The following is a 27059-nucleotide window of genomic DNA, read 5'->3' as shown; positions in this document are numbered from 1 at the left end:
CCAATTAGCAAACACCTGGCAGCGGCGGCAAAAGACAGGCTAGCTCCAACAGATCAACACATGACAGAACAATCTGTCTTACAGAACTGTGGAGTCTGAGCCAGTCTTATGTATGGTGATGGTGAGATGAGATGATCTCCAACAGGTGTGCATCAGGGGCACACCAGGAAGGAATGAAGGTGAAGTCCGCCTCTTGCCACACCCCCAAAGGGAGGGAACACAGGAGAGAAAAGTAAAACTCTACCAAACCCAGACCACGGCATTAATCATGCATCAGCAGCAGTGAATAATAATAATAACAATATACGTTATTTGTAGTGCATTTTACATCCAACACAATCTCAAAGTTTTACGCTGTAACAAAAGAAGGCAATAGGAAAAAAAACAACCAGTCAAATATAGTCCAAGGTCAAAGCAATCACACAGCAATCAAAGTTCACTGAAAAGCATTAGTGCCTTCTAAAAAGGAAAGTCTCAAGAGTTTGTGGAGCCCCCACATGGTCAAGGAGGGCTTTCCATAAATGGGGGGCTGCACAAAAAGCCTGACCCCCGAGGTGCAGGACCTACCATGGGGAGATGGAGGTGGTAGGTGTTGGTAGGGTGGACAGATTGTGTTTCCATGGATGCACTGGTGCGTGAATAGGGTGTGTGTGATGTGTTCATATTTGTGCACTATTATGAGGAATCTAGCAGTGCTGTTCTGGACATATTTAAGTCTTTAGACATTCTTCTAGGGAGACCCGATAAGCAGTTCTTTGCATTAGTCCAGTCTGGACGTTCGTCCAGACAGGCAGTAAGTGTAATAGTGGTGGTGTCAAAAGCTGCAGACAGGTCCAGGAGAATGAGAAGGGCAGGACGAGCCCGCATCAGCTGCCATCAGCAGCTCGTTTGTGACCCGAATCCTGGTGGCTCCGGTACTGTGAGCGGAGTAAAAGTCCGACTGAAACCTTTAGAGGTTGTTGTGTTTGAGGTGATCCTAAAGATGCGCTACAAGTACCTTTTCCAGAACCTTGGAGAGAAAAGGCAGGTGGGAAATGGGCCTGTAAATTGCCACATTTTGCTGAAAATGTCCGAGTCAAAGCTTTGTTCATCAATATTTGGTCTGATTTTGGCATTATTATTATGATGATCAATGGACTAACGGCAGCAACATTCATTTTTATGTGAGCTGTAGGAAAGGGGTGAAGGGCACAGTTGGGCGGTTTCATTTACTTGATGAGATCCTTAAGCTCCTGCTGGGAGACCTCAGGGAAGAAACGAAGAGGCCAGGAAGTCCCAAACTGAAGTTCAATAACTGGAGAAGAACAAACAGTGTCAATTTAGCTTTCAAAGAAGGCCATAAAGTTGTTGCAGAGCTCCTCTGGAGTTTCTGTGACTGGGGGAGTTGGAGGTTGGAGAAACTGATACGTGGTGGAGAACAGCTACTTATAGTTGCTGGGGGTTGATTTGGGTGACATTTGAAAAAAACATAGATCGTCCCTTTTTAAGGGACTTAGAATAGACCTTTCAGGGTTTCAGATAACCTACTTTGTGAACAACCAACCTAGAGGCTCTGTTCTGCGTTCATGAAGCAGGGGGCTGAGTGGGTGAGGCATGTCAATTCACAATGCTGCTCAAAGTCTTACTGTAAAAAATCCGCTTAGTCACTGGCTGGTGAGATATTTGAAGAGATTAGGTGCTGGAGGTCCATCAGCAGGGTATCTGGCATCATATTTTCACAGTTCCTGAAGCTGAATTGACATTTGGGCTGAATGTAGGGGGTGAGAAATGTCAGGTCTGAGAATCTGAATCTGAATCACAAATAGTTTTGTTGCCAGGTATGTGTAAACATACTAGGAATTTCACTCCGGTGTTTCAATCTTGGACAAGGGAAAAACAAAAAGAAAGATAACATTAAAAAAGGAAATATATACATTGAAATTAGAAATATTTGTAGCGGGATATGATACAATAGCGCAGTAATGTGTAATGTCTAAGGAGATGATCATGTGATCTGACACTTTAAGGCTGCACACCAAGACACACTCAGTGATGACCAGATCACTCCCCTGGAGTGTGTGGGAACATCTGCATGTTGTGTGAATCTGAAACAATCCAATAGTTGCAGGAATCCAGCAGCAAAGGGGCAGGATGAAAGAGGGGCTCAGTTTGGGTGGTTGACAGATAAGAAGAACCGTCATGAGGGAAGGAGACTTAAAAATAAGCATTAAAAAGAGGACACCTTGGGTATGGGCCGGGTGACAAACCCTGATGACAGCCAAGCCACCACCATGACCGGAGCCAGACTTCTCTCTTTTTTTCTCCCTTTTTTAGTTTATTTTATTTATATAGCACTTTTCAAATCTGCGTTACAAAATGCTTTACATGGGATAAAACACGTGTAACATATATAGAGGATGAGCAAGAAAAATTTTTTGCAAGGGCTTGAATGAAATACCAGAACTAAAATACGACATGAACAATGAAAGATTAACACAATGGATTGAGACAACGTCTAAATTCAAAATGCCCTCAAAAACTGCTCGAGGGATTAGTGAACATGATCATACTGCAGGCTGATTATTGTCACTGTGACCTTATCAATATTTAACAACTCCAACACGGAGCTCCGCTCTGTTGATACAACTCTTTTTGCTGCCTTCACCAGCCTGGCGCTGACTCTAAATTATTCACAGGAGGAAGGAAAACCCTCAGCAAAGACGCAAAACTGAAATAAAAAAAAAAATAATAATAATTCTGCTTTCCAAGGGGTTTGGGAGATAAAACAGGCTGACGCAGATTTATTCCAGCAAGAAAATCACCATATGATATGAACCCCCGCAGTCCATAGGAGCACGGAGCAACACACAACACCACTGACCTATGCGCTGTGAACCCATTGGGCTGAGTCTTGTCCTTGTCGCCATGGTGATCGCCAGGCAACATGCTCGTGGGGCTACTGCAAGGGCTGTGTAACATGACTGAGCCTTCGTCCTCCTCCTCGTCCTCCTCAAAGGAATGGCTGGCCACCGTCTCAAAGCCGCTCAAGGAATGTTCGGAATCTGATTCTGTTGGAGATAAATCATCACAGTGAGATGATTTTGTGCAGCAACAACACTTCCAAATAATAATAAAAAAAAAAATCTTCACATCTAATAATTTCTGAATAAATACAGTTCTCTGGATAAAATGACCTGATGAACAAAGGCTTAGAGAGGAGTATAAAGAAGTGAACTTAATGCAGTAATTGTGGATATTTTTCATAGTTTTAAATTAAAACCAGTGCCAACACGTGTATCATAGCAATTATAGACAGATCTAAGTGCTTTTAATTTCTTGCACAAATATATGAATATTTGTGTACATTACATTAACAGATCAGATTTTCTTTTTGAATGGAGTGTAACAGTGTAACACGTGCTTACAAAGAGTCTCTCAGTTAGTCTGCTCAGAGAGGGAATAAATTCATGACAGCTTAAAATACGTTCATTACGTCTCCTGATTTCTCTTATATATGAAAGAGAAGAAACTCTTTCCTGTACAATGAGCTCAAAGAGATGGAAAATGAAAATAAGTGTCAGAGAAACTTTCCAAATAGGATTATAAAAGTGTTTCCTATCCCTAAATATACCTCCTGCCTCTTTCCAGGAGATAAATCTCATTCTTGCTTTCTCTTCCTTGGTCATATCATTGCATTATAGACCATTATAGACCAGTCTACATTACGATGCCACAGTTGACTTTTGACCTTTTAGTTATAGCATGTCATCACTTGATCTTATTTTAATTTGGTAATATTAACATTGGGATACTTGAGTTCCGAGTGATATATCGCATTCACAGCAAGTGGAAAGATATTATGGTCACAGAGGCCCTGGCCTTTGACCACACACACAAAAAAATTATAAGTTAAATAAAGAAATAAACAAACAAACAAACACATATATATAAACTAGAAGTGTTGGTGCATGTGTTTATGGAAAAAAAAAAGATCTAAACAGACCTATAGCATAATATCTATCACAAATATCCAGAGCTGATTGGGCTCCAAATCAAATAGATCATTAAATCACTTTAATTAAAACATGTACATACAATATATTATACATTTGTGCATCTTTTTCTTTTCTTTCTTTTGATGAATACAACTTGATATCATTGTGGGATACTATGCAAAAAAGCAAATGACAGATTGACAATTGACAAATTATTAGCCACAAAAAAACAATATTACACATTCAGCAGCAATCAATGCAGATCTCTCAGGTACAATTTAAATTAGGATTTTATTTTTCACCACGTCAACTTGTTTTTTTCAGCATCCATTAGGCCCATTTTTGATGAAGTCAGCATGCAGGCTTTTCAAAACAAGCTCTCGTGTGATTTTTTCCTCTTTCTTTTACAAAAACAGGCAACTCTCACTCACACATGAAAAAACAAACACTGACCCTCAGGAAAAAGTACTCCAGGCTCCTAAAGGTGAGTGACAGTGCAGTGAACACAGAGTTACCTGCGTCTCCCAAGTGTATTTTGATAACTTGTCAACTCACCAGACACGGCGTCGTGGAACTCATCATCACTGAGGACGCTCTGTGGTGAAGATCCCTTGACGAAGGATTGCTCAAGTTCGTGGTGCTCTGTGGCCAGAGTCTGCAGCGCTTCAGAGAGGATCTTATTCTTCTCCACCTCCTGCTCCAATTTCACACTGCGCATCTGAGCTCACCGCACACAGACACACATGCACACAAACACACACACACACACACACAAAAACAAACACAAACAATAAATACTTGTGGAAACATGAACCAACATGATATCTTCCACATTTGATACATTAATATTCTCATGGGTGCTGAATTTTCATTCCAGCTACTGCTATAAACAGAAGACAAATTTGGGTGACCAGATGGGCTGTGATGGCAGCGCGTCTGCAAATAAGCAGCGTGATGACCGAGTGAGCCTCCCTGCTGCACTGTCCTCTCCTTACCAGACCGGTGGAGACAGACAGAGATGGATGTAAGCGGGATCAGCCATGTTTACCTGCCATCTCAAATGGCCTATCAGAGAACCTGAGTCGAGTTGAAGAGAGGAGATCAAATGACGAGTAATGGACTAACATATCAACCATCAACCAAACCTCCCTTTTACACAAGACATTAGTGTTCATAATAATTAAGATACAGTTGCACCTTTTTGAAAATTATAGTAATTGCAGCGTTAAAGAGAGTGTTTTACTTTGGACTGTCAAGGAAAGAACATTTCTGGAGGCCAGGTGAATTGGGGACAAAAACCTATATAATAAAGACTACAGATCAACTACCACTGTTGCATTACACACAGAGATTTAAACATAAAATTCCTGCTGCGTCATTTAGAATGTGTACCATGTTGTACAAACGGAGTTATGAGAGTGTATGAGCCCTTTAATCAGTCGGCCTCTACAGATCACAAGGCCAAAAGGCGCACAGCTGAGGAATCGAAGTCTGGCCAGGGTGCCAACACTGAAAGCCCTGAACTGGCTGTTAAGGTGAGAACTTTTAAATGATTTTTGGAAGCCTCTCTGTGCGTCTGCAGCACCGTCTCCTCCAAAGACTGACAAACTCATCTGCCGGTTGTTGGAAGAGAACACAAAACATTTCATTTCCATTGTCATGAAATTTCCAACAAACAATGTGTGCAGCAGTTTAGTCAGTGTCTTAGTTATGTTAACATGAAAAGATCATGTTTTAGATGCAGAAAACGACAAGATGTCAGATAGACAGAAAGGCATGCAAATGAGCTTTTATTCTCTCTTTTATCATGTGAAGGTGAAGATACTTTGATTTACATATTTAACAACTCTCAATGAGAATTCAGTACCAGCCAATGGACTGGTGCTTCAAAAGAAGCGGCCGCACTGCTTTACAGCAATCAGTGACTAATTCTCACTCTGATGTGACAGATACAATTCTGAAAAAGACACTCTCAGTGTCAGAGCTTCAGCGTTGAACTGATAAGGCAGATTAGGATCATGATGAAAAAGTTCCTCTTTGATACACTCTGTACTTTTCATGCAGCATCAGCGCACATTACTTTAAGCTTGGGCTTATACAGGAAATCATAGATTCATACATTCATACACGTACGCAAATTCATCCCACAGTCAGCAGTGCTCATATTGTGATAGCTACATAATAATATAACATGTGAACAGGCTTGATTAGAGCAGTGATTGAGCAGGATAGTCATAATTTAACTGACCAATTTGGTCGAGTGCATAGCCATGACAGTATCAGTCAGTCTGATGGGCACTGTGGGGACTAAAATACCTCAGTGATACAGTAGATGAATGACCTCAGCTGGGCTGATTGGTGCTGACACCTCCATCGTCTCCTGTATTACTGGTCACCTGACAGGCAGACCACCGTTTGTCCCTCTGGGCATTCTGTCTGATGTGTACAGGAGTTCCACAGGGGGACTGCGCTGTCTCCTTTCCTTTTTACCTTTTACACCACTGACTTCATTGGAGTCATGTCACCTACAGAGATTTTCTGATGACTCAGCTGTTGTACACAGCTAATTAACTGTCCATATCTTTACTTTGTACCTGTGAATTGAAGAGTTTCAACTTTCCAATTTTTATTTGTCTGTCTGACTATCTATCAATCTTCTGCAGTATATGCTTGAATGATCTATTCATTCAAATGAATGAATGAAGTTATTGTTTGGAACCATCAAGATCAGACGATTAACCGTTGTTAGGTTTGGAATATTCAATTTCAGAAACAATGTTCTGCTTCTTTATGCCATATATGTTGCTGAAATCCTTTTCATCTCCATTTTTCCGGTTTAGTCAGCAAAGGTGTAGCTGGATATCCCCAAATATACGCACAAAAAATCAAAATGAAAAAAAAAAAAAAAATCATAATACTGAACAAAAATGGAAAAGTAGACCAATTCCTGGCAGACTTCTCAGATACAACTGAGAAGGTGACACACTTACCCCTTCCTGTCTGGAAAAGAGGCTGAGACAGATGCTGAGACTGGAGCTGGTCTTACTGGACAACTCACAGATTTCTTGCATCTTCTGCACGATGGCAGATGGGAAGCCTGAGGGGAACAAACACACTGGTGAGGGACCACTGGCACAAAGTCGTGTGCTGAAATGAAACTGTAAACTTATGTGTGTCTGTGTGTTTAAAAAAAAAAAAAAAAACCACAATGAAAATGCTTTACTTTCTGCCAGACTATCATTTTTCAGTATGGACAGGAAAGCTGCCACCTCCTTCTCGAGCTTTTTCTGGCTGGCCTCTGCTGCCTGGTTTTAGAGAGACCAGAGGACATTTATACATCACTGCGCTGTGCGATCATTAGCTGTGCTATGTTACTGAGCCGCTCTTTTTTCTTTTTGTTCGGAGCCACCTGTAGCGAATCGGCTAACTCCCCAAGTGACGTGGCCTCCTCCTCTTCCTCCTCGCTGCCCTGCTCCTGGGAGCAATAGTGTGTGCTGTAAGCTGTGTGCTCCTCCAGGGCCTCCAGCCATGCCTGCAGGACAAATACAGATTCGGTTTTGTGTTTATATTAATAATTTGCCAGATTTTAACTCTGGTCACGCAAGGAGTGGTTTTCAGATAATTAGATGTGTATGCACCCTTGATGTTATCCACATACAGAAGCACAAATCACAGTGTTTTCCCACCTACACTAACTTTCTACAGTTCCATAATGACCTGAAAATGTATTTACACCTCACACAATATGTGCCCCATCTGTGCACTTCGGATTGTTAAAATGAAAGCCCTTTACTTTAGTTGTTTCTGTGGGCCATCAATGCATTCCAGTAAAAACTAAATGCTGATAGTTTCCCAGAGCAATCAGTTTTCTGCCAGAGGAGTAAAATGAAACTTACTTTTCTTGTTACCTGCGGGTCATTTTTTGGTGATACCTTGAAGTGATGCACACTATCATCAAAGCACTTGAGGGTGAAAAGGCAGCAATCTTTGGCTCTGATCTAAAACATGAAAAACGATGCCTTGTGAAAAGGTTTGACACAAAATTCAAAGCACTATTTTAAAGGAAGTAGCACCATTCATAAATACTGGCTTACCGAGCAGTGGGCATTTGTCAGGGACTTACAGCCTTGACGTCTGACATTAGAAGCTGCATCGGACCTTAATAAGAGAGAGGGTGATCTTTGTTGCTGTAGAGATTTTTTTTTTTTTTTTTAAGGAATGAATTTTCCAAGTATGGAAGATAGAAACCTTTTATTTCCAAAACTAATTCTGTCACCTCCAGCACCTCGCTCAACAAAAAGGCTTCTGTTCTAGATATTTATTTTGAAGATGAGTTGGTGAGAGATGACACCTACTGTTTTGAATACCAGGATAAAACCCCATCCTGAAGGATGACCCAGTACGATCGCCAGCCAAAAAATCTTGAGCTCTGCAGGACGACACAGGGGAGGAATCAGCGCTTTGATTTTCACTCTATTTTCAATGCTCTTATTCGAAGGTGGTCTAGAGTGAGGGTAGCAACATCACATTCCTTCATGAATACTTTCATGAATTTGACAATACTCTGCATTTACACATTTTTTACTGCATACTAGAAACAAGGAGAGCTGAGTAGCTGAAAATGTGAAAATGAAGTCATTTTTTCAGGGTTTCTGAATTCTGCGTAATTACTAGTCAGACAATTCTCTGAGAGGAATTAATCAGCATTTGCTCTCATCACTCTCACTAATCTTTGAAATTTGACTGTGAAATATGCTTTATAGATAATAAGGCAAAATTTTTAGGGTTTGGGGGCTATAGTTGCAATAGATGACATACATCTCAATATTCTAAAATCTCCTCTGATGTACACAAAATGCACAATCTGAGGCACAAAATCACACAAAAAAAGATTGTAGTCAAAGCGACATTGGTCTACAATACAACATTCTGGATTGCTGTCAATTCATTAGTGGTTTATATTAAAAGGGGGGATTTACAACCAAGTTATATCTGAACATTAAGATTTACAAAAACAGCTTAGTACTGCAAAAAAGTGCATCCACAAGAATCCCTAAGTCCTTCAATCAAAAACTGTTTTCTCCATCTTCAGTTGCGTTTCAGAATACACATAAATGCACTTTGCGGCTTAATTTCTCTGCACTGGAGCCAAAAAAATAGACATTTTAGACATGACACAGGAGAGCTTTTTTTTGAATAGGCAAGGAAAGATGTTGTGACGTGTCTGTGAGTTACACATTATTTACAATACCCACCCCCTATGTTACCAACATGGACAATACCTTCCACAGCAGTCCTTCGTACTTCTTGATATGATGGGTCATACCCTGCAACACACAGGGGGGAGAGATGAAGAAAGTAAAAAATAAATTAAGGACTGGATGAAAGAAGAGTCGACTCTGCGCACTCACTCGATGAACATTGCCTTCAAGGACCTGCTTCATTGCTGTATCGCTGGCCAGGTCAAACGCTGTCTGGCCTGAGAGTTTTGAGAAACACACAACACACAGCATGACAAAACACTGAGGAGGAAATACTGCTTGGGTAGTGAAAACTGTTCAAAAAGTTATTCACATCTTGTGCTTCTTATGGAACTACTGTCTTCCCTTTTTTTTTCGTTCCGCAGGTTCAAGTGACAGAAATAATAGCTTTGTTTTTTCAGTTAGAGTCTTTTGTTAAAAAAATGTAGACAAACCTTTTGACATTAGTTCAGTTTCGCGCAAGATCTAACAGTGTGGAAATGTTTGGTTTAGAAATCTGGGCTGTGTGTGTTCATGGTAGTGAAAGAAAAGGTAGAGTGTGAATCACTGATGGACTAATAGTCATTCAAAACAAAGAGGCTCTGTGATAGCTAAGGATCAGATGTGGCTACTCCTGTTTGGACAGTCAATTGGTTGTTGGTTTTGGTCTATTCATGGGTAAAATGTGAGATCTGCTCAGTCTTGCCCTTTAAAGATGGGAGCGGTTGATGAATGTCACCTCTGACTGATGGTTTTTACCATTCTTGTTCTTGATGTTGGAGACGGCGCCACTCTTCAGCAGTTTCAGGGCACACAGCCTCTGGCCCCGATAGGCTGCACAGTGCAGGGGAGTGTTACCCAGCAGGTCGGTGCAGTTGATGTCTGGAGGCTTCTTCTTGCTGAGCTACAGGGAAAACAGTACAGAAACAAAATGGTTTGTCTGGGTTCTGCATTTTTCCTCATGCAATTAACAAGTTAAGCAGAATTCTTCGCACTGTGACCACCAGTTGGAATAATCAGGCCTGCAGATGGCTTTTTTTCTTAAATAGGTTGCTGTCACCAGTTTTATAGTCGTCAACTCTAGACTTGTTGAGACTTGAAAACATGCAAAGGCAGTTGAGATTATAACTGTCATTTCAGATAGCACTCCCAACAACCCCGTTTCCGCACTGAATTACCAACAGAAATGACCTCAGGTGAACTCAACACATTTGATATAATTTTTTGTCAAAATAGGAGATTTAAGTAACAATAACTTCATAACTTTGGGAGTTGTACTTCACTACACAGATCAGTGTGTGACTAACCAGCTGAGAAAGAGTTGGAAGGTCTCCTTCACATACAGCTTCCAAAAGTTTCCCCTCAAGTTTCCTCTCCTCCGTTCTTTCAGCCGCTGGTGCCAGTCCAAGGATAAGATGTACACACACAAAAAAAAGTGTGATTTCAGAGACTTTACACTACATGCACTCTTTGTATGATTAGAAATCAAACTATTCAACATGGATATATCTAACACTGACAAGAACTTTTCATGAAACTTTACTGACGTATCTCTCTCACCTTCCAACATGCTTCTGATCTCTGCATTTTGAGTGACATCTTTGGGAATCTGTGCTGTCCCATTGATGACAGTAGCGCATGCATCATAGTGCAGCAGCAGCATGACAACCTCCTGATCGATATGTAATCGAATGATTGATTGATAAACTGAATTGACTGATAAAGGCATGCACATAATCATACTATAAATGAACAAATGGAATCTGAAAGGAGAATTGGCCAGACAGAGCGTTACCTTTCTCCCAGTGAAGGCGGCTTTGTGCAGTGCTGTGTCCCCAATGTTATTGGGTAAGTTGGCATTTGCCCCTGCCTGCAGAGTGTAACAACATTCTTGTTACCCATGCACTTTTGTAACACCCACAGAATAGTGTAACAGGATTTGAAATATCCACTTTACCTTAAGTAATTCCTCCACTACATCTTTGTGTCCAAAGTAACAAGCCAAGTGAAGAGGGGTCCACCCCAGGTTAGACTTACTCTTCCCTGAGAAAACATTACACTTTACGTTATAACAAGAGACTACGATTGAGATTTTATTTCCATATAATCATCAGGCACCTTTGCAGTTAATGTTGAGCTGCGTCTCTTCCTTGATCTTGGACATGAGGAGCCTCTTAATCCCGGGCAAATCTCCATTCCGGGCACAGTGCAGGAACTGCTCCTCTTGCTCCATTTCCGGGGACCCTGCAGAGGAAATCGTATAAAAAGATGTGCATTGTCATTTCTGTGACTCCATAATAATTAAAAATGATCTCCCAGAAGGGCACGAGTCTTTGACAAAAATCCAGTAAACACATAAAAAGTAAGGCTTTTGGCCAACAAAATGAAAAACAGCCTGATCCTTCATTTCCCACAATGCAACTCAATAGCATCTTTCATCACTGATAGGTAAACAATTTGCTTGCTTGTTTTTTGTTTTTTTTAACTCCACACCCAGTATTTCTAACACAGGCTTTCTACAGAGGCCAAGACCTTGTTGAACTGGTCAATGTGTGTAAACTGTTGTGAAACTACTCTAAGTATGTTATGGCAGCGTGTCATTTTTTCATTCAGTCATTCAAACTGTTTCATTTACATAAATTATGCAAATATTCTTTTGTAACAAGAGCAAGATCTCTGAATAAGCTACCACAAGTACAGCTATGGTCTCCTGGCAGATACTGGGTCCTACACAGCAAAATCAAAAATGCTAAATTTCCAGTGTTGTTCCAGTGGTGTGTTAAAATACAGCGTCAAATCAACAATTGTTTTTTTTTTGTTTTTTTTTAGAGTAAACACAAGAAACTTGTGCGACAAACAAAATAAATAAATAAATAAATAAATAAATATATATATATATATATATATATATATATATATATACTACTAACTAATGATGAAAAATTAGCTGATTTTATTTACATTTAATTCAGTTTTGTTACGTGAGCCATGGGAGGGACCTGAAATTATATATATATATATATAATTTAGCTCCATGATAGTTATTCCTCAAAAAGTCTGTATTATTTTGGGGAGTTAAATCCAATCAACTCTGCTCACTTTCGATTTCAACACTGAAATGATTGATTTTAAAATCAACACTGGAAAGTGTTAAGTTCAAACATATGTGTGTCCAAATATTTGCACCTAGAGCAGGGAGAGTAAGAGTGGGGAGACCACACAAATACTTTCCTTTCGCTTCCTTCAATTGCAACGGGCATTCTTGTTTAAGTAAGTCAAATACACATGCATATCTAACAACATTTTCTACAGAGTGATATTTTATTCGTGCAGATAATTAACAGTGAAATAAGCATTCGATTGGTTTGTCGACCATTATGCTTCACACAAAGTTGCTCAGCTAATGGAAATGAATAAGCCTAAGTAAAGATAACAGGCGTTACACATACAGTGGTTGCACGAAATATGTAATAAGAATAAGCACTATATTGGTCTGTTAACAATACGATGTTAGATTTATCTAGAGCAAGGGCAACATGGTGAATTAACACAATTTCGATGGAAGCAACTCACTTCTCTTTACGATGGTGTTTTGGGCTTTTGCAGTGCCTTTTCAGCCACTGGACAAATGTAGGCTGGTGAAACGCTTATAGAAACATTTTGGTCCAATTCATTTTGAAAGAGCACTATCCAATGGGGATTGTCCAACTAAGTCATGTGGCACTTGGCTGACCAATATGGGAAATATTATCACTCTGTCACTCAGCCCCACTGTTGCTGTTCAGATGAATGTGGGTATGTTTCCGAAGCCAAGCAGAAATACCCATGATGATAAGATCACTGTGAAATTATTAAGTTAATTTTCTTAGATGTTTTTAGTGCTCACTGTGATCACAGACCAAAATCTCATGTGTATGATAAGTGGGCTTCAAAGGTCTCTAAAAACACCTTTTAAAGATTTCTTGCAGTTACATTCTACAGCGGCTGACTCAGTTCAAATTGCTTAACATCCTACATTATCCGGGACACATGGACAATGCAAGAAAAAGTCATAAGACACGCTTTTGTCAGGTGCTAAGGACAAAGAAAAAAGGCAATCCAAGTAATTACAAAGGGTGTCAGTCAAGAGAGGAACCTTAAACAGGAAGGAAACAAGTCCTCCCTCCCTCTCCCCTTTATACCGCATGAGTTGACATGACCCTTCTTGGTAATGACAGAACAAAAAGAGACTGTCTTATTCAATGTTATGGATAATCAGATGGCTGTGAGGAAGTTTAAAAAAAAGAAACAACAAACACACAAACAAAAGACAACCACTTCAACACTGTTATTGTGACATCTCCAGGGCACAGAAAGAAAAATATAAGCTGACGCGTAAACTGGTTTGCCTGAGACTGTAAAAACAGTTACTGAGCCTGTCTTTCCACTGTCTGCTTCATTTTCAGTAGCAGATGCTTAAACACTCTCACATTGTAATTGCATGGGCAGGATACATTTTAAAAGTTTAGTTTAACATTACCTTTGACTCTTGTTTGAGTCCTGGCAGTTTCAACTGCAAAATGTCCGAATTCTTCAAGAACTAAATTTCCATAACAAATGCTTTTTGATGTCTTGTGCCCACTAAAAACAAATACCGAAGCATCACAAAGAAAAGGTAAGACTAGGGAAAAATACTACTAACTAATGATGAAAAATTAGCTGATTTTATTTAAATTTAATTCAGATTTGTTACGTGAGCCATGGGAGGGACCTGAAACCTGATTGGGAATCAGTGGAATAACAACCCAGGCATAACAAACCTGCGTAAAATGGTACTTTAACCTTGTTACATTAGTATTAACAATTATTTATGAGGTGATATAATAATATTAGCAAGGGGTCTATTTTCTTGCAACATTTGTTCTTGAGCTTTTACAGTAATAGGATATTGAATGCAGATTAGTATTATCACTTGTAATAGCGTATAGGAACTAAGAATCCATCTCTGTTTCACCAGCGCTTTCTTTCTTTACAATACAATTTGTAAGATTATTTGTAACTAGGATAAACGAATGGGCCTGTGATTACATAAATACATTATATGTTTAAAAATAACCCTTTGGCTGGTGCAAATCCTTCCAGCTGTGGGGCAAAGCTGAAATGAAGCCAGGTGTTTGGCTGCGGCTGTGAGCTGGTGATTGTGTCAACAGAAGCAAACAGAGGAACAGCGGTCAGACAGACACTTACAGCTTCTGTCGGTCCGGTCCTGGTCAGAGTCCTGAGTCGGGACCCCCGGGGCCGCTGCATGTGATGCTTTAAGCTCCTCTGAGCCGTCTCCGCTGATCTACCGCTGCAACCGATGCATCGCACCGACACACACACAAAGACACACAAGCTCACACACACGCTTGTCAGGCACAGTGTGCAGTCGGTGGTGAGCTCTCCGATGGCGAAATACTGTTTTCCATTTCACATTCACACACACACGCTTATTTTTTGTTTACCCTGACGTCAGCTGACCACGGCTGAGCGGAACTGGCCGATAACACGCGTCTTTCAAAATAAAAGCTCCTGTAGCTATTTCAGACGCAAAATAGCACAAAATTAAATTTCAAATGATGCGAACTGTTACACGTTACTAACAAGTAACGGAAATACAGTAAACATCTAACTAGCTGCTAACTGCTTTGTTGGTCGCATTGCAACATCTGTCCAAATGCTTTGTGCTTTGTCAGATGAAAGTACGGCAGAACCCGGAAGACAGAACGACCGGAAGTAGTTACCCATTTCCAAGCACACACACACACACACACACACAGCCGCAAGTTGAACTTCTACATGAGACTCTTGTGCTTTAAGTTTTATCTGAGCTCCTTTTTTCACGTTTTAACAGCTGACACTTGACGATGAGACGAACAAATGGCCGACGTCGTAAATCCGGAGAATGAAGATCTTCAGTCCCAAGTAAGCTGTCAGTGGTCTGACTGGGACACTTGGTGTGTCCTGCCATGTCCTCCCGGAGCGGCCCTGCTGTTTACCACCGACCCAACATCAGCCCGATGAATAATAATCGCTGACGACAAATCCAGGCTGGCGGCTATGAAATTAATAGCACACAGAAATCATTTCAGTATTTGTCAGAGAATCACAATGGTGGTATAATTAAATAGCACACGCATGAGCGACTGTGCACAGGCAGCACAATACAGAGGCTTTTAGATAAACACACACACACACACACTGCAAGTTGCTCTCATAGTGTTTGGATTTGTGAAGCTTAGTGGCAGCAGCACGTCACACATTATCATGTAAGCAAAACAGAGTTTAAAAGGCAAACAAACAGATAAATCCCATCATGAGCAAAGATAAATATACCTGCTGCTTTGTATGTCACAACTTAATTGTGCGCATATCACACTAGCATTACATTTACAGCATTAAAGCTGCCATGTTGTGTGCTCCAGCTGTGACTGTGCCTTAGAATTTGGTGGAATTATTGAAGAATACGTTATTCTGTTCTAAATGCTGAAATTGCTTTGTGAAATTATTCATACTTGAAATGATTGACACATTGATTCATTTTCCTGTCATGGTTTCCTCTCTTTCAGATTGAAGAGGTCGAGGCTTTGTCTTCCATATACGGTGATGAGTGGTGTGTTGTAGATGAGGCATCCAGAATATTTTGCATCAAAATATCCAGCAACTTAGAGGAGCCAAAATTGACAGCATGTCTACAGGTATAGGAAAAAAATCTTGGGCGTCAGTCTTAAATATCTGTCCTTGCTGTTTGTAATCTGGTAAAAAAAAAAAAAAAAATTCCTTGTTGATCAGATAATTCTCCCACCTGACTATCCCAGCACAGCCCCGCCCATCTACCAGATCAAGTAAGTCAATTTGCCTTTGAAATATAATCTTAAGGTGATCTGCCAAAGTGATAACAAAAACATGGAACCCAAACCCCACAGCTAGTCATAATTAATAACCCTCCTTATTGTTTTCTGACTTTGTAGTGCAGCGTGGTTGCGTGGCCCTGAGAGGGCCAAGTTGGCAAACAGCCTTGAAGACCTCTATGTGTGAGTGCCTCTTATAATTTCTGACTTCACAAGTAGGTAGACTGTAGAGTGACAACAAAGGCCTTTCACAATAATTTCACCATAATATATTTTAAATTTGTTAAAAAAAAAATTACAGGGAGAACATGGGTGAGAGCATCCTCTTCTTATGGGTGGAGAAAATTAGAGAATTCTTGGTGGAGAAATCCCAGACTTCAGAATCAGGTGAGGTGTGATTAATGAAATTTTTGGTTGAGTCATACCAGAATAGTCCATCATAATAGCAATCCAACAAAGTGAATGCATGCCTGGCTTTTAAAGAGAATAGGAAAGGGTACTCTGATATGTTATGTTTTGCCTAAAACATTTCTGTGATTATTTAAGAATATGTTGAAAAATGTGACTGAACCATGCACATAACGGGAGAAACAGTTATTTCCATCATTACAATCGTAGAAGTGAAATGGACACACCCGAAATTATTTTGAAATAATGTTTCGGCCAACACATTATTTATGTTTGCTAAAGACTTTGGAAAATTAGATGGTTTCCAAACTCTTTCAATGCAGACCATCCTGACAGACTTGCTGTATCCAGTAATGGTTGGCCATGTTAATTCTATGCCTTGCAACAAGCTCAGAGATGTGAAAGGTTTCATATATCTTTATTGTGAAGTGTCTATAAACCCTAAAAACAAATTAGGATAAATGTAATGCTTCATAGCAAATGTATCACAGCTGAAAAGAGTCTGTCCATCAGCCAGTCAATTATTGAATAATTTGTCCTACTAAGTCCTGCTCAGATGCATCAGTGATGTAACTACCTGATGTGATGTGAAGCCATGGGTAGCTGCACACGATGGCCTTTAGGGGCTTTAAGAAAACCTTCTGTCTTACTGAATTTAAATCAATATCTGTGTAATTACTGTTACCACAGGCACAAATAAAGTGTAAAAGATATGTGTTAAGTGTCAGCAAAAATCATATTTTCTATTGTTGGGCTTGTGTAACTTGGTTATTTATAGCCGAGAATAGTATTGTCCATTATTGAGGCAACTGGTCAGCTTTGAGGGTTAGGGTTAGGGTTAGCCTTAAAACTATATAGCTATCTTCCCCATTACTAGGGAACACAAATTCTTCTCTGCAATCCATGTATTCATGAGTGTGACTGTTTGGAGCATTTACGCACAGTGGTGCAGGAATGACAGCTTGTCCTTATTCAAATTAAACTGAGGAGAGAGAGGAAAACGGAGCAGTCTGGGGGGGTTGATAAGGCACAAGATGCAGCTTTCACAGAAAAGGAAATGAAAAGAGAGTAAATACAATGGCTAAGAAAGAAAGGTAAAGGTAAATAATGGGTCTGATGAAAAAGGTTGCTTTAATTAGGCCAGAATCAGAGCAAAGGATGATGGAAAAAACATCAAAGAAAATATTTGATCACATAAATACAAAGGCCCATGTTTTTTGAGTGAGTTGAGGCACCTTGTGCTTATACTTTATTGTGTATACATGCAAATAATGAACAGTGTAGATGCTACTTGACTTAGATTTGTAGTCAGAGCAACATGCCCTGTTTTTATTATGGTCCTCTTTAGAAGGTGCATTAAAAAAAAAAATTAACCATCTCTTCATTGAAGAATATTAACACAAAGGTCAGGCGGTATTCTATATTTTTACTTATTATCAAAAATAATTAAAAAAAATAATGAATTGAAAATGGAAAAGTATTTTCTATCCAGTTTGAGCTTTGTTGCTACATTTCTCCTGAATAACTTTTAGTTGCCTTTTTATTACCATAGAAGTAAATGGTCACCGTGCTTGAATCTGTCTTACAAAAAGCGCTGTGGTTTAGTGTCTAGAGTCGATGTTGAAAATCAGCTGTAAACAGAAATGCAGGGGGAAAAAAAAAGCAGTGTCTTCATGTATACCTTTTTAGCCTGAGCTCTTACCCTGCCACCTGAGAGGTAGGCTTCATGGCAGAAATTACCTCTGCAAAGCTTCCATCTCATGGCCTTGAGTGCAAGATAATAACTGAAGTCAGCTCCGATGAGTGTATGGGCACTTTGATGACCTCACCTGGACCGTGGTGGTCGGGTGGTAGCAGAGCAATATTCAGAGAGGTAATGTGGAGTGGGAACAAGGCGTGACCCAGTTCTCAGTGGAAATTATGTACTTGATGCTTGAATGATGAACATGAGCTCTGCAGCTTATTTTCACGTACTCGTCCCGTCCTGCTACCAGGAATACTTAACACAACACTTTGACGGATCTGAATCATTATTGAAAATAAAATTACAGCTGTGTCTGAACTATCATTCCCCAATGAGTGGACAGTGTACTGTGTACTCACTGGTCACGATTAGCTACGCCTTGCTAATACTGGGTTGGAGCCCCATTTGCCTTCAAAACTAATGCTTTGCGGAATAGATTCAAGACGGTGCTAGACATCTCCTGAAGATTTTGGTCCTTATTGCCATGACGCAGTTGTTGCATATTTTTCAACTGTACATTGCAAATCTCTAGTTCCTCCACACTCCAGAGGTACTCCCTGGATAGAGATCTGGTGACTGTGGAGGCCATGTTATCCTGCTGACAGTAGCCATCAGAGAATGGGTACCGTTTGGTCATAAATGGATAGATGATGGATTTTGGTTAGATCCAGCAGCAGGCGATGCTGCATTCTAACAACGTAGGAAAAATGAGCTCTAAGATGTCCGACTCGGGAATTACTGCTTCCAAAATAAACAAAAATGGCTGCTGCACATATTTTAGCGTCCAGCAAACGATGGCAATGTGCCAAACTCATTTTTTGAACGCTATGATATTGGATATCAGAAATTTGAGTTGTAATATAGAATTCTCGGTTCTGAGTTTTTGTGCATTCAGCATTCAGGCCGGCGTTTTTTTCATCGAAATCACTGATTGAGATGATGGAGAGTTAGTTTATGAAGCCAGAGGAAGACATCCTATCAACAGACAAAGGACTTCAAATAAGTGGAAAGAAGAGAGGGGCAGAGACAACAAGCCCTTTGGTTATTTATTTCCTATTTTGTATTTAGAATAATAATTAAATAGTTTACTTTTGCAACCACCCAGAAGAAAATTCAGGCTCGGGATTTTTTCTTACTTTAAGCCCTGATTAAATGATGGAAAATAAATGTCAAATTGTCTTTAGAAAAAAAAAAGACGATGTGCAGAAAAGTAATTCAGATTTGCAGAAGTTAACCTGCCCTTCAGGTTGTGGGTGTTTCAGGTTAAGACAAACTAAAGAATGGGTTTCTTTCAACTGACAGTCTTGTCCATAAAAGAAAAAGGTTGTCCAACTCATATGAATTTTTGCTGCGTTTGAATTTCTGGAGCTCCTGGCTTCTTATGTTTGAGGTGCCCATAATATAATACTTCAGCTAACAGTTTGTATTTAACCCGTCTCGTTGGTGCTTTTCTGTTAAATGTTTTCTTCAAAAAATATTTTCCTCAGCAGATCAACCAGAGAAGGTTAACATAACGACTGAGGAGAAAGTGGACGGTGATGAAGACATACCTGACTTCAGCACTCTCAGACTGAACACAGAAAATTTACATCTCTTCATGGAAAATGCAAATGGTAGTACTTGTACAGTGGATTCGGAGAAAGCCTTTAAACACACAACTCATAGGTGTGATTTCTAATATTTCATTATGCAGATGAAGAGGTGCCTCCAATCAAACATGGAAATCCCATCACAGATCGACGCAGCACTTTCCAGCCTCACTTGGCACCAGTGGTGACTCCCAGACAGGTAAAGGGCTTAAAATACTTGAAATACTTGTGTGTGGGGAAAAAAATGGCCAATTATAAAGATAAATCAAGAAATGAGAAATCAATATAAACAAAAATTTGAAATATAATGAAATTATAAAGATAAATAAAGAAGATAGAGCTATGACTGATTGTATGAAATCCTGGAGCCAAATCTGATCTAATCAAGAGTATCCATCTTTACTGTTACGTTAGTTGCCATGATTTTTTTTTTCTCATATGGATGAAAGGAAGGAATTCAGTGGTGTTTTCATCGACTTGTTGGAAGCTTTCAGTATAACTGACAATATAATAGTTAGGATAAGACAATATGCAATATTGGGTTTGATTCTCTTTCAGAATTACTTTCCTTATGGATTTTAGTGTGTCAAAGCTAGAAATATCCAATTAGACCTTTTGCCAGTGACAAAAGCCAGAGATATTTATTTCTACAATTTACACACATCCACACTTGACAGTTGCAAAATTGAAAGAACAATTTAATATCAAGGAATTGGACTTAATGAATCATTGAGATTTAAACATTATATTAAACTTCTCATGATCATCCTGGCACAGAAGCAATGTCAGTTTATCATTCTGTCCTCAGATTCATTCCTGATGAATGGGACTCACGCAGGTTGGCAGCTCTCTGATGCAGAGACGTGATAAACTCTTTTTGACAATTTTGCCTTCACAGGCACAGTGAGAGAGATAGAGGAAGGCGAGGGCATTGAATGCAGCAAAGGGCCACGAGTCACGTGGCAGTTAGCTCTTAGCCTTTGTTGTACATACTGTTAGTGCTACACATGTGGGCCTTATTTTTAGGGTTCAGTAGAAATTCCTTGATGAGGCTTTTAGAAAGACAGGATTATTCTCCAACTCGAACATCATCAAGCTCATTTGTGCGTTATCTTCTCAGTCGTGATGTCCGCTAACAGTCCAACTCATTTTAAAAGCTTGCACCTGCTGTGAAGTGCTGTTTCAACTACAATTTTTACAGATGCAGCTGAATAAATGGAGCCTTGACAGGATTTTCTTATTGTCTTAATAATAACCTGAAAGTGTTCCGCTGTTGAGGATATAATGGAAAAGAACAAACAAACAAACACACCTGAAATGCTATCTTCACAGATCTTCGAGGAACTATTAGAAACACAAACAATGGGACACGCATACATGGAAATGTGTGAAATTCAGGATAAGGATAATCATTTTTCAAGGAGTCAAAAACTGAGTCAGTGAAAAGAAAACCACAAAGTTGCAATCGTCATTTACTTTTAAAATGTATTTTTAGTCTTTCAATCTGAAATGTATTTGCATGAAACAGTTGACTAATGCTTTTCAATGCATGAGTCAGACAGCACACTGAAGTCATCTGCACATATGCGTCATTTTCAAAGTCACTTGAATTTGGCTTTGACGTCCCTCTATTTCCCCAAATCGCACTTTCTAAAGCAGCTGTTGAGTCTGATACAGCACATAACAAATGAAAATAACATTAACACAAGCTATAATATTTAAAATGACATGATCATGATAACATAAATGGACCTCGGGTTTAGTATAAACGAGGTTTGTATTTAAACCTTTTCTGAAGGAAAAATTTTCCGTCCGTAGTAACAATACAGCAGGGTGCCAGTGAAGTGAGGAGTGGGTCATCATGCTCAGTGACTTACATGTTGTGTGTTGCAGGTGAAAATGGTCCTGGAGAAGCTGTGTGAAAACAAAAAGATTGCAAGCGCCACTCACAATATTTACGCATACAGGTCAGCAATGTCAAATATTTATACTGCGGGGTCAAAAATCTCAGACCACCTTCTTTTCATTTCAGTGGGGAATATCTGTATCAGTGTATCTTCCATGGATTCATAATGTAATCAATACTGACACCTTTAGGTTAGTTTCACAATGTGCCTCATTAGAGAAACCAAGAAGGAAGAACCTCAGCCCTAACCATTTTCTCTAATGCAATTAAAGGTCAACAACTGCACCACAGTTTTCTGAAAGCATCTTCTTTATGCATGCCTTCCTGGCTGCTTTTATGTTTTGTTTCTTTTTTTTTTTATGGAGTTGGTGTCATGCTTCTGGTGCTCTTTCTGGGTGGTCATTACTCACAGAGAAGAGATGTTGACATTTAGACTATCAAAAAAAGAAGAGGCTCTGGGTGTTACAGTGTTATTCTCTGACTGAATAGTTAAAGGCTAATGCCAAGTTTTTGCAATTCTGTCTTTTGTAGGATTTACTGTGAGGACAAGCACAGTTTCCTGCAGGACTGTGAAGATGATGGAGAGACAGCTGCAGGGGGGAGACTGCTGCACTTACTGCAGGTTGTTATTGATTAAGAGAACATCCAACAGCTGACTCTGTTGGATGCATGCCACTCTATGTTGCATCTGTTTAAAAAAAAAAAGGAAATAAACGTTCAAAGAGCTGATGAATCACTGTAGCAGGCACAATGAATTTTATTTGGCCCGAATTAATCAAAGAACCGTTGTTACATTCACTAGATCCAACTTTTATTATTTTGGCTTTTACAGCCTTAATTGGTGGCTTTTCCAAGCTGCTTTGCTCATCTGCATAATTAGATGTCTGCTGTGACTTTTTAAATTATTGTGAGTAAGAAGCTTTCCACTAACGCTGACTCTTCCCTCTAACCTAATGTTTTGTTTGGTAAAGTTGATCTAATATCCTCGTGTGGAGCTAAAACTTAAGGGCATGCCTTTTTTGGCAGTTTGAATGGCTGAGCTGTACAAAGATCCACCCCAGAGCAGTTTGCATGAAGGAGGAATGTATGGTGGAGGAATGCTGAATGCTATAGAGATCAAAACAGACTTTTGATCTCACTCACTTTTTGAACCACCCTCAAGTGGTCATTTTAGGAACTGTGGTATTTTTGTTTAACATGTTAGCATGCTAGCAATTGACAGTGCAAGAAGCACTGAAGTGCACCTGAGGTTGAGGTCAAAATGGTATTTATTCATGGCGCTAAATAACATCCGCCAATACTTCCATCCCTAAAGACTTGCTGCTAGTTGGAATTGGCAATTTTGAAATTTCTGATGTCCCACCAGTAGCCCAAAACCCAAATTCATTCATTTGATCTAAAAGCAGATCAAGATTCTGTAGCCAAAATCCTTTTATTTGAAAAATTGGATTCATTTGTTGCTAAGTGGACTGAGGAAAAATCAAAAGAGATGCAATTTGTTATCGTACCTTGAAAAAATTACCAGGAAGCAATCCAACGAGCAAAAATCAAACATTAGATTTCATCATGATCAGTCATTCTTGATTCATTTTATATTAGCACATCATTATCTTAGTCACTTCTGAAGTCAGAATCAATCTTCATGGTAGAGCCAAGCCTTCATTTATGTATCTGTGTTTCTTGAGAACTTTTTAGGGCACACTGCAAAAGCACACAATACATACAAACAAAATGGGTTTTTTTTTCCCACTTTGATCCTTCCAGAGAAATTTAATTAAAGCATAACTTCACAGTTATCAATCCTAACCATGAATCACTCACACGCATGCATTCACTGAGACGCACACATATACGCAGATACTCACAAAAAATATTTTTGCAGAACAGAAAGTCGTAATCAGAGCTGAATATTCTCTTCCAAAACAGTCAGTCACTAACACTCCAGCTGTCTGAATAATAATAATAATAATAGTAATCACCACCATCATCATAATCATTTTGCCAATATATCAGGAGGCCCATGGGTTTTGATCATGGGTCTTTTGAGTTTTTGTTCGTTGTCACTTCTGCTGCTTTGGCACAATTTGAGTTATTACAATTCACATTTGACTGCAGTAGTTTTTGCTCCTCCAGTTCGTGTGAACTTTCATTAACCGATGTGTATGTATTTATATCCGTTGTTTGATTAGGATTGGAGTTCTTTGATTGCAATGATTTTACGGATGAATAAATTGAACCTTGACGTTTCTCTTCTAATACAAGATAAACATGCCCTGGGGCTTATTACATATTGAAGGTAGATCTATGAAACTGAAATAGATTTTCTCATCACGCTCTGTAAAACATGGTGTCGAGCCAACCGGTTTAGACTGGCAGCGGAACCAGGTACATGTAATGAAGAACTCTCCGTTGTATGGCAGCGCGTGTGAAATATTTTTGCTGTTTAAAAGATGGCTGCCTGAAAATGGTGTGAACATTTGAATGTGTTTGTCCCTTTCCTGGCTCTGTCAAATTCACACCCATTTCACATATATCACATTTGTCTCTCACCACAGATTCTGGATGTGCGTAATGTCATGGTGGTGGTGTCTCGATGGTATGGAGGTATTTTGTTGGGTCCTGACCGCTTCAAACACATCAACAACTGTGCGAGAAACATCCTTGTGGAGGAGGGATACACTTCTTCCTCAGTGAGACTCTCTCTCTGTGTCTGTTATTGCTGTATAATCTTCCCCTCATACGTCATGAGTCAAATTTGACTTTGCTGAGAGTTTTCTGATGCTAAAACGACCAGTTAACTGAAGCAAAGATTTCTCTCTGTAACCCAAAACAGGGAGAAAGTTGGTTATTCCAACAGTGTCAGTTCAAACAAACTTACTGGTTACAGTGACTTCTGTGGTTGCATTAATTTCTCAGCAGCTGCCAAGTTAGGAACATTGGCTCATTAGATCTGTCTAATTGCTACTTGTTTTGGCAATCAAACATTTGCGCCTTGCTTTTCACCAGCCTGACGTTCGGTCCGGCCTGCTTTGAAGCTGTCTTTGTGTTCTGCAAAGTAATTCTACTGATCACATTGTTCACCTTCAAGCAGCTGCTACAGAGAGATTAAAGGCACAGCGAAGCATATCTTACTACAAAACCCCGGCAAAAATTCACATTTTCTTTCATTCCCATCCTCGCAACAGAGGTTCTATTCAACCTTCATTCTGTGACAGCATGTTTGAGGTCACTTCCAATCCAGGGAGGGACTCTATAACCCCAGCAGAATGGCTTTTTCTTCAAGCCATTAAAAAGGATTACAAAACAAACAGGTTGAGTGTGTAATTAATGATTACATCATTCAGCGAACTTGATCTCTCGGAAGTGCTCCTAAGTAGATGAAAGGGTTCAAAAGACACTGATCCAGTGTTACCATGGGTCAATCTTAACTCCTCGCCACCTGGGTGCCCTTACTCATCACCAGACGATCGTAATTTTTTAGTATGAAGAATGGACCGACAGGTTGACATTACCACGTCTGCAGTAATGCTGCTCGCAAAGCAAAGCTTTCACAGACTCTTAGTCTTCTTAGTAGAAAAACTTGCCAATTGAAACTATCTACTGGCAAAGTTGGTTCTTTCAGTAAGAGTAAACTTTATTGATTCCTAGGGGAAATTTGTCTCAGGCGAAGTATTCCACTTCATGGCTTCACAAAAAACACACACAGGAAAATCTTGCAAACAAATGAAAAAAAAAAAGGAAACAAAAAGACAGACTATAGCTTACATTGACAACACAGACATATAACGAGGCTGGGTATTTTAAAGTGCAAGAAAAGTGCTAAGTGCTTCAGTGCCTGTGCATTATTTTCACCTTGCTCTCTTGCACTATTGACATAGTTCAACAGCGCCATGGAGGCTGCAACAAATGATAATTTGAGGTGGTCTGTTTTATACTTTGGCATTTGAAATCTTCTTCCTGGTGGGAGAAGTTTGCACTCAGACACCAGAGGCTGTGTAGAGTCTGCAGAGATTTTTGTTGTTTGTTTCATGACTGACTGCTTCTATCGACTCTCTATGGGCTCATACTTTTTTCATCACTGTTTTGTGCATGCTAACCAAACAGATTTTCAGTTATATGGTTAACTTATCAAACCAGGCCGTCACTCCGTATCGGATAATGCCTTCTATGATCGCACCTTAGAAAATTGTCATGATCTGCACCAACTAACTGGTAAACACCTGTGTTGGAACCTCCCAGTGATTTCTAAAGGAAATATATGAATATTAAAATATTAACATTTAAATATTTTTCATCCTGCTGTATGCTGCAGAATTATCTATTGTGTTTGTGCCTTTTCCCCCCAAAATTATTGGAATATATTCAAACCCCAATCCCCAATCACTACATTTAAAATTACACATTTGCATAAGACGGCAAAACACAACAGGAGTTCAGACAATGGATGTATTTTAAAAATCAGGTCAGGAGCTGTAAAACATCCCTTAAACATTAAGCATTGAATATGCTTTCCCGCCAGCACAGTGCCCCTGGGCTTAATGGTGTGACTTGTAATGCATGAAAATCACAAGTCTTTATGTTGTCTGATCCTTTTTTTCTTGGCTCACAGGATGAAGCTACCAGATCAGGAGGGAAGACCAAAAGGCCAAAATGCAAGAAGACAAAATGACTTTTAAAAAGATTTTTGCCATTCAACTGAGTGAAAAAAAATTGTTTTTTTTTTTAAATCTAATTTACATACATTAGTAGCTACCAGAGACGAGCAGTGTTTTTTATGCACTTAGGGATAAATTATTCAAAATAATTAAAGTATCTCAGAGCAATTTTGCCTGGATTATGATATGACCCTCGCTCATTTAAGTGCCCGTTAAGCTCACGGCTGAATCTGGATCAAAGAAATTCAGACCCAGTATATCTTGGCATGGCCAAGAAATATGATCAGACACTGTAACTCAACAAAATTAAGTTCTGCTGAATCCTGCCCTCTCACACACTCATTAGCATAATTATTAGCAGAGATGCTCGTGTCTGCAAATGCATTTAAAATCCACGCAAGAATTAACATTCTTGTGTGTCTTCTTGCAGCATTTGCCTAGCACCGGCTCCTGTGGGGCTTGCCTCATCTTTTCTTCTGGTCTCACTTGATCCCTGGAAACAAACGTTGTACAAATGAGCCAGATCTGTGCTGGGTTCAGGCAGCAGAGGATCGCTTTCTTAATATATCCATGTTTCAGCCGTGCACTTGGCATTTGCTTTCCCACCACCACAACCCACATCTGAGATAAATTTTTGTGTTCAGTATCTAAAGAGAATAAAACTCAAAGTACGA

The 27059-nt window shown here is 39.6% G+C and overlaps 2 protein-coding genes across 5 annotated transcripts in view; one reads left to right on the top strand and one right to left on the bottom strand.

Moving 5' to 3' along the window:
* Positions 1-14824, bottom strand: part of osbpl1a (oxysterol binding protein-like 1A) — a 19869-nt gene extending 5045 nt beyond the window's left edge. Inside the window, exons 1-17 of one of the 2 annotated variants that reach the window (XM_029501043.1) lie at positions 14441-14824; positions 11333-11458; positions 11172-11257; positions 11010-11084; positions 10775-10886; positions 10522-10607; positions 9974-10118; positions 9386-9453; positions 9257-9301; positions 8330-8403; positions 8069-8132; positions 7871-7972; positions 7384-7506; positions 7198-7279; positions 6965-7071; positions 4530-4692; positions 2861-3047 (exon numbers count right to left, since the gene is read on the bottom strand). In XM_029501043.1, the coding sequence (XP_029356903.1) occupies positions 2861-3047; positions 4530-4692; positions 6965-7071; positions 7198-7279; positions 7384-7506; positions 7871-7972; positions 8069-8132; positions 8330-8403; positions 9257-9301; positions 9386-9453; positions 9974-10118; positions 10522-10607; positions 10775-10886; positions 11010-11084; positions 11172-11257; positions 11333-11447 (1634 nt within the window). In that variant the 5' untranslated portion in view covers positions 11448-11458; positions 14441-14824. The remainder of the gene's footprint in view (positions 1-2860; positions 3048-4529; positions 4693-6964; positions 7072-7197; positions 7280-7383; positions 7507-7870; positions 7973-8068; positions 8133-8329; positions 8404-9256; positions 9302-9385; positions 9454-9973; positions 10119-10521; positions 10608-10774; positions 10887-11009; positions 11085-11171; positions 11258-11332; positions 11459-14440) is intronic. The other variant, XM_029501044.1, reaches the window with a different exon arrangement.
* impact (impact RWD domain protein) lies at positions 14630-27059 on the top strand. Of its 3 annotated transcripts, none has more exons than XM_029501047.1 (11): positions 14648-15157; positions 15802-15930; positions 16025-16077; positions 16204-16266; positions 16385-16470; positions 19723-19848; positions 19929-20023; positions 21718-21791; positions 22262-22352; positions 24286-24420; positions 26340-27059. In XM_029501047.1, the coding sequence occupies exons 1-11, from the start codon at positions 15113-15115 to the stop codon at positions 26397-26399; spliced, it is 957 nt and encodes a 318-aa protein (XP_029356907.1). In that variant the 5' UTR covers positions 14648-15112; the 3' UTR covers positions 26400-27059. The 3 variants fall into 3 exon arrangements, with proteins under 3 accessions (XP_029356909.1, XP_029356907.1, XP_029356908.1); XM_029501048.1 differs by having other exon boundaries at positions 14650-15157; positions 19726-19848; XM_029501049.1 differs by lacking the exon at positions 24286-24420 and having other exon boundaries at positions 14630-15157.

The sequence above is a fragment of the Echeneis naucrates genome, chromosome 4 (assembly GCF_900963305.1).
Source record: "Echeneis naucrates chromosome 4, fEcheNa1.1, whole genome shotgun sequence".
Taxonomy (NCBI): domain Eukaryota; kingdom Metazoa; phylum Chordata; class Actinopteri; order Carangiformes; family Echeneidae; genus Echeneis; species Echeneis naucrates.
The sequence above is the reverse complement of the archived record's forward strand: the minus strand, read 5'-3'. Positions and strand labels throughout refer to the sequence as shown.